The 12199-nt window shown below is 43.4% G+C and overlaps 1 protein-coding gene across 10 annotated transcripts in view; it reads right to left on the minus strand.

Annotated features, from left to right (window-relative positions):
• Positions 1–384: 384 nt before the first annotated feature.
• The window catches only part of MAST2 (microtubule associated serine/threonine kinase 2), a 192301-nt gene continuing 180486 nt past the window's right edge, over positions 385–12199 (minus strand). For 9 of the 10 annotated variants that reach the window (XM_037404067.1, XM_037404066.1, XM_037404071.1 and 6 more), the window contains 6 exons: positions 10329–10544; positions 8303–8529; positions 6653–6775; positions 5507–5643; positions 5092–5279; positions 385–4434 (listed from right to left, as the gene is read on the minus strand). In XM_037404067.1, coding sequence (XP_037259964.1) covers positions 2357–4434; positions 5092–5279; positions 5507–5643; positions 6653–6775; positions 8303–8529; positions 10329–10544 — 2969 coding nt within the window. In that variant the 3' untranslated portion in view covers positions 385–2356. The remainder of the gene's footprint in view (positions 4435–5091; positions 5280–5506; positions 5644–6652; positions 6776–8302; positions 8530–10328; positions 10545–12199) is intronic. The other variant, XM_037404070.1, reaches the window with a different exon arrangement.

A 12199-nucleotide genomic window follows, 5' to 3' on the forward strand; every position in this document is an offset into this window, starting at 1 on the left:
GTGCTCTCAGGAGATAAGCTTAAAGCTTGTCTTTGTAATTACCACACTCAGGATGCTGAATCAATTTTTCGCTATTCCTGCCCATTTAATCATACACTGTACTGCAAATCGGACCTTGTTTCTCTCTCCGCCAGTTTTTAGCGGATCAACCCATCAGGGAGAAGTGTATCAGATAAGTACCAGAACCTGTCACGTCTGTTCCTTACTTGCTATTGCTCCAAATCAGCACTGAATGATGCTCATCAACACGAGTGCTTTGAGAGGCTGGAGATAGCCAGGTCTCTAAGAAGGCAGTGGAAATACTGCGGTTTATAATTGCAAACCAAGTGTATACGAGTAGCCTATGAATTCCACGAAAAAGAGCAAAGAGACAGCACAGCAGGCTCTGCTCTCAATACCGTCACAGCAAGATTTATTAACGTGTTATCTGGGAGCAGTGAGGCTTTGGTTAATGTATTAACAACACCGTACATGTTCACACAGACACACGGAGTAAACACTCATTTAAACATGTTAAAAAAAGCTCAAACCAAACCAAAACTTGGTCCAGAAATGAAATCCAAGCAGCCAAAATCAAGTATATAATGGGGGGGTGGGGGGAGGAACAACAGTTATACAGAAAGAAGCAGGGTGAGATTCCAGAATTTTTGTGACTTGTGGATTGAGCTGAAATCAAGTTGAAAGAGATGGAGAAAATACATTCCTATATAAAAGATATTTGCATTTAGGGAAGGAAATCAGAACTTCAAGTTCAGAAAAAGCCAAGACAATGAAGAAGGCGACGGCGTAATGAAATCAGACCAGCAGAGGCAGGGTTTAGCTTGAAATACTGTTGCACAGTCATTCTGCTTCTAACAGAGTAAGCCAGTGAGCAGGGTACTAGACCTGCGGGTGATCCGCAGGGAGATACACTCAGACAAGACCAGAATAAAAGCTGAGCACAATCTGGGACAAATGACGGGAGTGTTCATTGAGAGGAACCTTTAATTGGATGAAGAAACGCCTTACAGTGCTATAGGTATCACCACTTGACACATTTATTGGTGTATTATTATTGATCTAATCCTCAGCAAAGAGCACTGTTATCCAGAGTCGGTCACACTTAAAGCAAAGCAATGTCTAAACCTAAGAGCAAAGAGTAATTTTTTAATGGAAAGTGAGCTCAGCAGTGGAAATGATCTAGCTATCAAAGCTGAAATCTTAAAATATCACATGTGTTTTGAAGTCTGCTTGCAGCTTGTCCACAGAACTCGAGGAGTCTGAACTCTTCATAGGATTTTTTGTTTTTAAAACGGGCAGATTCAGAAAACTCAGCAAGTTTCCCAAGCCCCAATTCAGAAATGTTAAGGAACACCTTAAAATCCCTACCTATTTAGACTCACCAAGAGAAGGAAAAGTCTCCAAAGGTCATTTATCATTGAGATAGCATTGCCCGAGACATACCGGAGAACACGCGACTACAAATTTCTCTACTTTAAAACCACCCTACAAGGCACCCCTTTCCCGGGGTCAGTTATTCTGAGGCAGGGCAAGTTATGAACTGAAGCCAGAGAAAAGAAGATAAAACATCACTAAAAGTTTTAAAAAACAGAGGGAAAAGTTGCCATGTGTCCCATAAAGGATAAGTAAAAACAATCCCCCAAAGAACAGCTTACGGATTGGAGAGTTCTCTTTCTGATAATTCCATTGAAAAAAACTTTTACTCAGATTAAAGAGAAGACGGGGATCTCTCTGTGCAAGCCTTCCAGCCAAGCCCCTTGCCTCTGTATCCTCTACGGACACGTGCAGGACTGTGAATGCACATGGTGACAAAGAGGTCTTACTTGCACCAAAGAGGGTTTGTAGTTCCAGAATAACTTGGACAGGACAAGCGAGTAGTTTCTTCTCCTTGCCAAAGGACATCAGATGGTAACGTCAAAGAAAAAAACCCTTGAAATCCGTGAGTTTCAATGGCATTTCAGAAAGAAGGTTGAAAAGCAGAAATTTAAAAGTAAGCTGCCTTTTTTGTCCTCAGGATTTTTGGGATCTCAAACAAATGCAGGATTAGAGGGAAGAGCAAAACAGGCCCTAAACTCAGGCAACATAAGAGGTCTGGAAGGGAAAAAAAAAATATCAACAGTTTCTTAAGCCCTGCTTTAAAGATACCCTGTTCTAAAGAGACCTCAAACGGCAAGCATTACTGTGTACAAAAATAGAATAGCAAGGATGAAAAAACACAAAAAACAGTATGAAAAAAACCCTCCCAAAAATAGATGTACACAAGTTCTATTTTATATTAGTGTATATTACAAAATTCAAACATGCAGTCTCTATTTTGAACGTAGAATGCTCCAGTCCACGTGTACCAGGGATGCTGCTATGTTTTCTTTACAGCACCATCATGTGACAGGGGAAAGTCTTGTATTTTTAACTGATTTCCAACCTCTTTGCTTTTTGCTTGCGAGAGAGTCCCTTCTTTACAGGGCCTTGTGCTGCCATCTGGCAGGGGAGAGGCTCTCAGAGCTGCTTGTCCAAGAGCATGAGACAGCTCTTTGGATGGAGTGATTTGGCAGCTACCTCCCAGCACTTCTGACGCTTTCGCGCTGCAAAAAGTTGCCTCCGTTTTTGCCACCACGGGACACGTTGCCTCCCAGGGCTTTGCTGAGTTTGACGACTCCGCGCAGGACCCGCTTCTTGTGGTCAGACCGTCTGTGCTAGATAGTTTGGCTTTCTCTTGACACACTCCTACCTGTGAAGGTTCCTGCCTTTTTTGTTTCGAATCTCTCTCTTCTTTACAGGAGGTACCCAAATGGGAGAAATCCTTTCTCTTTTCCACCTCTCCAGAACCAGACATACTGAGCTTCAAAGGGCCTAACACACTCTGAGCTAGTGGCACTAACTGGGACACGGAGAGAGCTCTTTCAATCGCACTGGGGACGAGGAGCGTGGAGGATACAGGACCTGCTGGGCTCACCTTGCTGGTGGCTGAAGCACTCTCTGCCTGGGACGAGCTGGGCTGCTTTTCAGGACTAGGACTTTTTTGGGACATTTTGCTTGCGCTTCCCGGGGACAGAAATAAGGTGCTGTGCTGTTCTGCAGGCTGAAGCATCTCCTTGTGATCCTTCTTGCCGAGATCCACGGGGCTTACCGAGAGAGGAGTGCTCACACTTGCCGTGCACCACGAAGAAAGTGCCAGCAGAGGTTTGGAATCCTGTTTTTTCTGACTGCTTTCTGTTAGCAGAGCATTTTTCAGGTCAAGCTTACCACACGAGGCCCCCGAAGAGTCACCTTCTTCAAGTTCCAGGAGTTTGATAGATGGGCACTGTATATGTTCTGTGTGATCTACCGGTTTTTGAGTACTTGCAGTTCTCCCGAGATCTTTGATTGCTTCAGAAGACTTGTCTTTTGGACCAAAACACTCAAAAGTTTTGTTTTCTGGCAATTTATGTTCTTTTGCACTTGTTTCTGAGCTTAGGAATGGCTTTTCTGAATCAGCTAATTTTTCTGGAGAGGTTCTTGGGAGGACCTCTAATGGGGGAGGGTGCACACCAATTTGCCGTGCCTCCGAAACAGGCTTGGCTTGTTGATTATTTCCCTTCTGCAAATCCTCTGTACCTTTTGGATCTTCAGGTAGAAAGGCATCATCTTCAATACTGTCCTTGCTTTCCAATTTAGATGAAAACTTTGTATCCTCATTAAAAGAATCTGAGCCTTGGTCTCCACTGTCAGGGGGCTTGTCCAGTCTTCTCCCATCCTGACTATCTTCTGAACCATCATCTGTTTCATCTTCAGAAGAATCTACTTCTCTGATGGCCTCTTGCTTTTGCAGAGACTCCCTCCTCTCCACCCTGTCCTGTCGAATAGCACCCAGCTTCCGTGAACCCGGCTTCTGTAACATCCCTTTTTCTGCTAGCCCCAGTTTGCCACTTGTTGTTTCATTCACGGATTCTTGTAAGCTCTGGAGACTGGGATCCCTCTGTAGCATCTCCTTCTTAAATTCAGAGTGAGAGATATCCAAGCTATGCTTACGTGAGGAAGCCAGCTTTTTCTCGGAAGAGGACAACGAGGCAGCCAGTTTCTCGGCTGACTGCACTCTCTTCAGCAAAGGAGACCTCGGGGGCTCAGCGCTTTTGGGGCGAGAAATTTGTCTCACCAGTGGTGGAGAGGAGTGTAGTTTTACTGGAAAAGATTGAATAATACTGGAGCTGCCAACTGAGTGTCCAGGTAAAGGAGATGGGGAGCGCTGAGGTGATGTGGACTGTGGGGTGGGTGACGGAGTGTGAGCTAGTGGTGACAGAGGAATGTTTCCCGCAGATTTACGCCTTGGAGATCTGTACTGCCTTTGAAGCTTTGGTGCTAGTCCATGCAGAGAGCTGGGTCGGATGTGTCCAGAGCTGGCCGGAGAATTGGGAACACTGGAACTAGGAGAGCTGCTCTGGGAAGAATTGCCACCAACTTAAAAGAGGGGAAAAAAACAAACAACCCCCAAAGAAGATTAATATCTATTTGGCCATTAAAACAAATTATTAAAAATAAGACATGCAAAGTCATGATAAAATACCATGTTACCACAAAGCACTGCAATAATATTATAAGGTAATACTGCATGGCTTCTGATGGAAAATGCACATCATTTTCACACAACACCAGAATATAGGAAGAAACACTCTGCTATCAGAATTTTTTTTTCTGGAAAAAAAAAAAAATCCAAGCAGATAAACCATGTGTTTCATTGCTATTCTCAAGATGCAAATCTCTTTATCCCATCAACTGGTACAATTTTCAAATATGACTTCGCCACACAGTTCAGAGAAAAGGAATCAAAACAAATATAGAAAATGTGTCAAACTGCTACAAAAACATTGCAACTTACAATACTCATTTGCATCAATGTGAAAAGATGTATGGATTTTCATTTTAAAATAAATCAATGAATGAGAATACACCCATCCTTAAGGTAATCAACATCACAGTTGTCACTTTACAAACAGACCTACTACCTGCTGCTGTGAATTTAACTCAAAAATTAATCAATGAGCAAAAATCTCCGGGTTTTTTTTCAGTTTGTGTGGATTTTTGGTGGGTTTTGTTTTGTTTTGTTTCTTTTTTTACCTGAGTGTACAGACTCGGGAGTGGATCTGTAACTCTGTGTTGGTGACCGAGGAGACAGGTTGTGAGTTGGAGAGCCAGGCACGCTTTCTCCAGAAGACAGCGAGCGGTTTAGTGAAGACAAACTCCGGCTGGTGTGAAGAAGTGATGCTTGTTTAGTGATCTTCCTCAACAAAGAACTCTTCTTCTTACTGTGGAAAAGCATTCAAAAGTTGTTTACAGGCCAAAATGATTTCTTTACCTTTATCGGAATATTTCAGTCAATTATATGGCACAGTTAAAGAGAAAAAGAAAACAAAAAAAAAAGAACTAAAGGACATACCTGCTGATATACATTACCTACAAATTAATTTGACAAGATCTCTCTTACATTATCTTGGTTACTATTTAATTTTCACAGAGAAACATCAAAACAAACCTTTCCTGACCATCCTTAGTTTTACTCTTCTTGTTCCTCCGAGCCATCTTGGATTTGTAGCTGGCTTTTCGAGCTGGACCAACTTTGATGGATGTGTTCTCAAACGGCGTCGTGGAAATGGACACTTTATTTCCACTCTGTCAGAAACGAGACACAGAGACATCGCTTAAAACATGGCTATTGGAAGCAGATCCACAGGCTAAGCAGGTAGGCTGCGAGTTTATTGCTGCCTGCCATTTCGCAATCCTTTGTCAAACTCCATTTCTGCCTTTGCATTTCCACCTATCACTTATTAAGGAATTGCTGAGAGAGAGCCCTCTTAGTCAGGTTTTCACAAATGATTAGCTCAGACCCCAGCTGGTAGGTAAAGCTTTTCAGAGCAGACAGAACACAGTATCTGACCTCTCCCATTGACAGCCCAACTGCCTCTATTTAATACTTATAAAACTTGGAAACTGGAACAAAGTGATATTCTGTCACCAATCCTATTCCCAGTGCTCTGACTGATGGCAGATGTGAGTGTGTCAGGCATCTATCTGCAAAACAGAGCATGGCTTGCTTCGCTCACCTTAAAAAAAAAAAAAAAAATCCTGATTGCTCCTCTGTTTGCAGTCCTAAAGACCTTGGAACAGTCCAAAACTTAGGGTTTTATTCCCATAAATGGATTCAGCTCAGAGGAGGTATCAAAACGCAAGTCATTTAACTGGATAATTTAAGACCAACCATTACAAAGCTGCTTTTAAATACCACTAGGAATAATCCTTGAGAAAGCAGTATTAAGAGCTAATAACATTAGCACAGCCTAAAGGCAAAAAATAAAAGTAATTTGGAAATTTTTGAAGATATTTGTTTCTTAAAGTGATGTTTGAGGAAAGGTATATTTAAATCTTACTAACCTTTGTCTCTCCTGCTGATAAAAATATATCTGATGGGTCCTTATTTCTCACACAACATACGTGAATTCATCTTAAATTAAATGCAGAAATGTTGGAGATTTAGGGACCAAGCTGCAGCAACGAGTTTTTGCAAAACAAGGGCCAGGTGCCATGTACATATTTGTATTTCAGACAATGCCAATTAGATACCTACAGCATTTTAAACAAGTTGGCTCATATTTTCCAAAATGTAGCAGTGCCGAGTCCATACCTTCAGAATCAGCTCCACCACTTCTGTGTGCACCAGTCCATGGACCGGCTCCCCGTTGACATGGGTTATCAGATCCCCTTCACGCAGACCTGCTTCGTTCGCTGGACCACCTTCCTCCACGTGCTGGCAACAAGAAGGGGATGACTGATTTGAGAAGAGGAATGTACAGGATTGCTGGCCAGATCAGACTCTAAAGCCCATCCACCTCATCTCTTGCTGCAGCTAGCACCAGCTGCTTCAAAGAAGGGTGAAAGAAACCACTGACTGGCACAGCCAAGCATAAAAAATCTGCACTCTTCACTCCTCCCCCAGCATCCTGCCAGTCTTCTCCCGATCCAAGGCAGCCAGCCAGGATGGTTAAGCTGATCAAGAGACCAGCTCCTCCCAAAGCACAAGGCTTAACAGACTTCCAAAAATTTTCAGCACTTGGGAATGTTAACTAGATACTCTTGATTTCCAGACAAGCATTCAATCTTTTCCAATTTCTTTGCCATCCCAAATCCAGCATCCTTCCATGTACACGCTGGAACCCAAAGCAGCCAACAGACTTTTAAATAAGACTCTGTGCCTTGTGTTTACGGGGGGCCTGTATTACACCGAATCCTGAACACAGTTTCTTTTTCCACTTCGCACACGTTACTAACCTATCCTACAGCAGACCTTTCCCCTCGCGAACACAGTGCCTTCCCCCTCACCATTCGGAAAGGTAAGCCTCCTCTGCAGCGAGGAGACAGATACACTCGAGAATTCTGCAGCTCTCCCTCTAGCCAGAAAAGACTACAAATCAGTATCTTGGTAAACTCAGCATTTTTCAAGGAAAGCAGAGAGGAGCAAGGGAAAATTGCAGCTTCAGATTATTTTTCTAGGTGAGAAGACGTGTTAAATAACGACCAAAGCATACAAAGCCCAAATTGTCTAATGAACACAGAGATAACACGGAAAAGAATTAACCACCATTTTCCCTAACTACACAACTCAGACAACACTGCTCCAGGGAACTGATCATTTCTAGAAGTCAGATACGTTAACAAAAAAGGAACACAGAGATAAAGTACCAGAAGCAATGGGAAGGAAGAGATACAGACACAGAAACCAGACCTTCCAGCACAGCAGACAACTAAGCCAAGAGCTAAATCCCTAGGCAATCAGCACAGCAGCAGTGATGCTTTAAGGCTTGTAATCAATTCCAAGCGACTGCTTGGAAAACCCCAGCAGACTGAACTGATCAGAAGCAGGCTACAATCGCTAGCACGGGTCTGAATAAATTAGCTACGACTGGCCCTCATGCAACAACCCCAATAAAGAGAAAGAGGGTATGTACACAGAAACATGCTTTAAAGTATGTGCTGCAGGTGAAAGAAGGTGGATTCATGTAACCAGGGAAGAAAGAAGGAAAGAAAGGTCGCTGTGGTTCTGTGATGGGCTTGAAAACCGCTACAGGTAAAACCCAAAATGCTGTTACCTATCTATCTATTTATTTATTTATTTTCTTTTAAAGGGTTTCCCCCACCCCAAAAAGATATTTTTGGGTCCTAATAAGGAGAGAGAACACCGGGTGGCAAAATACAATTTATAAAGCCAAATCCCACCTCCCCAGCTAAATGCACTTCTGGCCCCAAGGGTACTCCTTTTAGAAAAACAGAGACATACCCAGACCATGTGATGCACAGTGTAGATATCACTGTCACCCATATAGACGCGAATGGCACGGAGAGTGAAACCGTATTTCTTTCCAGCCCGATGGATGATGATTGGTGGTTTCAGGTTTGCAATAGCAGGAGAAAAGTCGCGGCTGGGTGAGGAGTCCCTCGAGGATGGGTTGGAGGATAGAGAATGAGGTGACATTGGACTGGCCAATGGAGAACACGTGTGGTGATCTACAGTGATGACACAAAGGTGGGCAAAAATTAGGAAACCAGGCCTCCAAAAGAGAGAAAATTATTGTTAGAGAACAGCTTGGAAACCATCTCTCTCAATGCTCTTTAAGCTGGTGGTCTTCACCAGAGCTGGGTCTGCCTGCAGCTTCAACTAATTCATGCTTCGAAATACAAAAATCAGCAGTTTCCAAACCGTACATTCGGATGTGTGTATTTAATACAGCAGCACTGCTTGCCTAGGATTATGGTTGGGTCACAGTGCTTAATACTTCTCTTTCAGGGATTTACAACCCATCATAAGCATTTGCTCTAGGCACAATCCTGGAACACCCCATTGCAAGGTTACAATATATTATTGTCCTCCAAAAGATCAGATAGTCTCTAGATCTTGGTGCAAGTTACACGTTGGTGCTGAGATAAATCAAAATCAGTTAGTATTAACACAAAGAAATCAGCAGGCAATCGGACAACAACTACATCTAGGTAGTTTCGGTAGTGTTTTAAATTCCCAGGGGCAGAAATATTTAACCCTAAAAAATTAGCTACTGCAGGGACTTTGCTACTGAAAAACAACATCACAAGTGTATTTTAGAGTGCATTTCCCAAACGAACAGCTGAGGGCCAGGCTGTCAACTAAACTATATGACTCTGCTTGCTAGTAAAACAACGTCCACTTTTAAAAATACAAAGCAAACACAGAACTCTCATTTTAAAGTGAAGATGGTCAACATCAGTAAAACAAACCCAAAGAGCACGAATATTAAATGCAGCTGTAAAAGGTAATCTCTAATCCATTAAGAAACACCTGCTGAATCACCCAGCACATATTTACCTGGCAGATGAGAGCAGCTCTGGCGGAATCTTTGCTGGGTGATTAAATACGCATTTTAGATTTTCATGAGGGAGTTTGTAGTTTGAAAAGCAACCAATGCACAAACCACAAGAAACGTAATGTGCATCACCACAACGGTGCCAAGAAGCAGTTGCATGGCTGCCTCCCGCTCCCCGGCTGAGAGGGGCAGGCTGGCATTGCTCTGCCTCTGCTGGGTTGGCATTCGTGGCCCAGCTGCAATTTCCTGCTCCCACCTAGGCAGGAACAGGTACAGCCCTGGAAATACAGCATGGTCTTCTCCTCTGGAAAGAGGGACGAAGTCCTTGCGGGGAGAGCCTCCTGCTGAACCAGTCTGCCATAGCTCAGCATGGTTGGGCTGTTCGCTAGAAGTTACCACCTGGCATTAGGAATTGTCAAGGTCTGGCTCCACTTGGAGACAGAGCCGGGCCAACAAGGTAAGCTATTCAACGTTGACTTATTCTGTGAGTTACCTACGCTACGGAATTCTTGAGCACTCAGTCTCAACCAAGTTATCTGGAGTTACTGAAACTTCCCGGTGCATGAATGCACCGGACACGTTCAGTTCCCAAACAGCGCCGTAGTTAGCATGTCACCCGCCAAAAGTAGTACCTGGAGGGTTAAAATAGTTCCGTGTCTCTCTACCTCCTTGCTGCACCATTGTCTAGAGACCAGCCAGAAGCCAATTTAAAAACTTGGGAAAGAATCAGGCCCAGCTGCCATTTGCAGAAGCTGCAGTCAGACCACACACACAACGCTCCCATCTGTGGCAAAGCAGTATTCATTATCCTGCCGAGTAGTAAATATTAAACCGATTGTAAAAGTTAGATCTCTCCCCTCCTGCCAGTGACGGCGTTATTCCAGGAGATCGAAGGGGGAGGATCTGTCTGCAGACTTTTTGTTTAGCGCTTGCAGATGCTGACAATGCCTCACCCAAGGCATTTCTTACCTGAGGGAATCAGGAGAGACAAGGCAGTAGCGGATGCTGATTTAATCACTTTATTGACAGGTCTTGAGGTACGTTTCTCCCCTGATTCCCCAGAGAGCAACCTGTGTCGTGCCCGCCGCACTGCCAAATCGCTGATGGCTTTTGGAGTGGTAAAGTCTGGGCCTTCATTGCTATTACTGCGAGCTCGTGGATCACAGAAATCTGCAGTGCTCCCAGCTACAGTTTAAATTAAAACAGATTAGAACCACAGGGAATTCCTAACAGTCTATTCCCCTACAGGCAAAATACATTAAATCAAAGTCATGTTTACATGAAGTCCAAGAGTAAATTTTCCTAAGACGAAACCCCAGGGCTTGAATTTTTATTTACAGAAACGGTGTTATTCTGAATACAGAAAATTAGCGGCTTCTATTCTGTTGGAAAAGCTCGCTAATGAAATCATGCTGCTCAGGAGCAGTTACGCGAATCTGAAAGTTGCGGGTGCAGTTCTGCAGGCAAACCATTTCAATGGGATCGTTCACAGATGAAAACAGGTTTATGGGAAGCGTTCCATTTTTACAATCAGCAAGAACTGTCAATCTTTAAGTTAAAACTGCCTGTAATAGAAGAGCCAGGTTCTACTGGAGCTGCACATAAACCCCCCACTTCAAGAGAATACTAAGGTACTGAAGTCAGGGCAAGTAAAAATGTGGATTGCAAAGATAATCTTAATTTGCCCCCTTCTGTGTACCATTGCAATTTAGTCTTGAATTACTTAACTTGCTATAATTATCTATAAAATGCAAAGTAATCTTGAAAATCAGACTGGGCATGTAACAATAGCAGACGCTGGGGGCTGGGGGTGCTGTACTCAAGCTTGGTGCCTCAGTTCCCCATCTGATGCCTTAAAGGGGCACTGTGAAAATACATTAATTAGAATTTACAGGGTGCTTAGAAATGAAAGTGGTGAGCATCACAGCAAGTCCACAAGGGAAATTAATCATTCTGTCTTCAAAAGCAAATTTTAAGCAGTGTGCAATAAATAAAGCCTAAGGGCCACATTTTGAACAATGAGGACAGAACAAAACATTGATCATCGTTATTTAAGTGGGCACCACCGCTCTGCATACTAAGCAAAGCAGGAAGTACCACGAAAATAAAAATTGAAAGCACCATTCCCATAGATCTCAGTACCAGATGCCTGTTCAACATTTAATAGCCACAGAGTTCCAAATAAGGCTCCCAGACAATGAGGAACCCAGAACTGGAGGCTGTGTGTGAAAAGGCTGTGATATACATTAGAAGAGCACTCTGAGACAGTGACAGGAATTAAATTCCTTTCTTGCAGTTCCCTGCCTGTGACTTAATTTTGCAGGCTGGGGACACTGAAGCAATGTAACCCTGAATCCCACGTGCTAGGTTAAAGACTGCTCTACTGCACTAGGCTCGGGGGAGCAGGCTGCCCACGGAAGCTTCATTTTTGCCTATTTCAACTTGAAGATATTCAAATTTGCAACTAAAGTGTTCTTGCAATTTTTAGTGGTATGTTTCCAGGCTTTTAGTATGAAATGAATAAACTAGGGTTCCACTGTGGCACCGATGTTATCCAAGTACATGGCAACGTACTTCCTTCACCCCTGCACCTTCTCCTATGGGTTAATGGAGTACATGATGGCAGCACCAGGAGGATGAGCTGTAAAGGGGAACGGGACAATTTTGAAGGAATTTCACAGACTGAATTGCAGAAGAAGAATAATGACATGTGGGAATCTTTGGCTTTACTCTAGCCTGGTGGCAAATTTCTTCTAAGGCATTTCCACCTTCTGCTATCAATCCACCACCACATCTGCCCAGTGCCCTTCACCTTGTTCTTGTCCAGTCTTGCTGCCATT

The sequence above is a fragment of the Falco rusticolus genome, chromosome 11, assembly GCF_015220075.1.
Source record: "Falco rusticolus isolate bFalRus1 chromosome 11, bFalRus1.pri, whole genome shotgun sequence".
Lineage (NCBI taxonomy): Eukaryota > Metazoa > Chordata > Aves > Falconiformes > Falconidae > Falco > Falco rusticolus.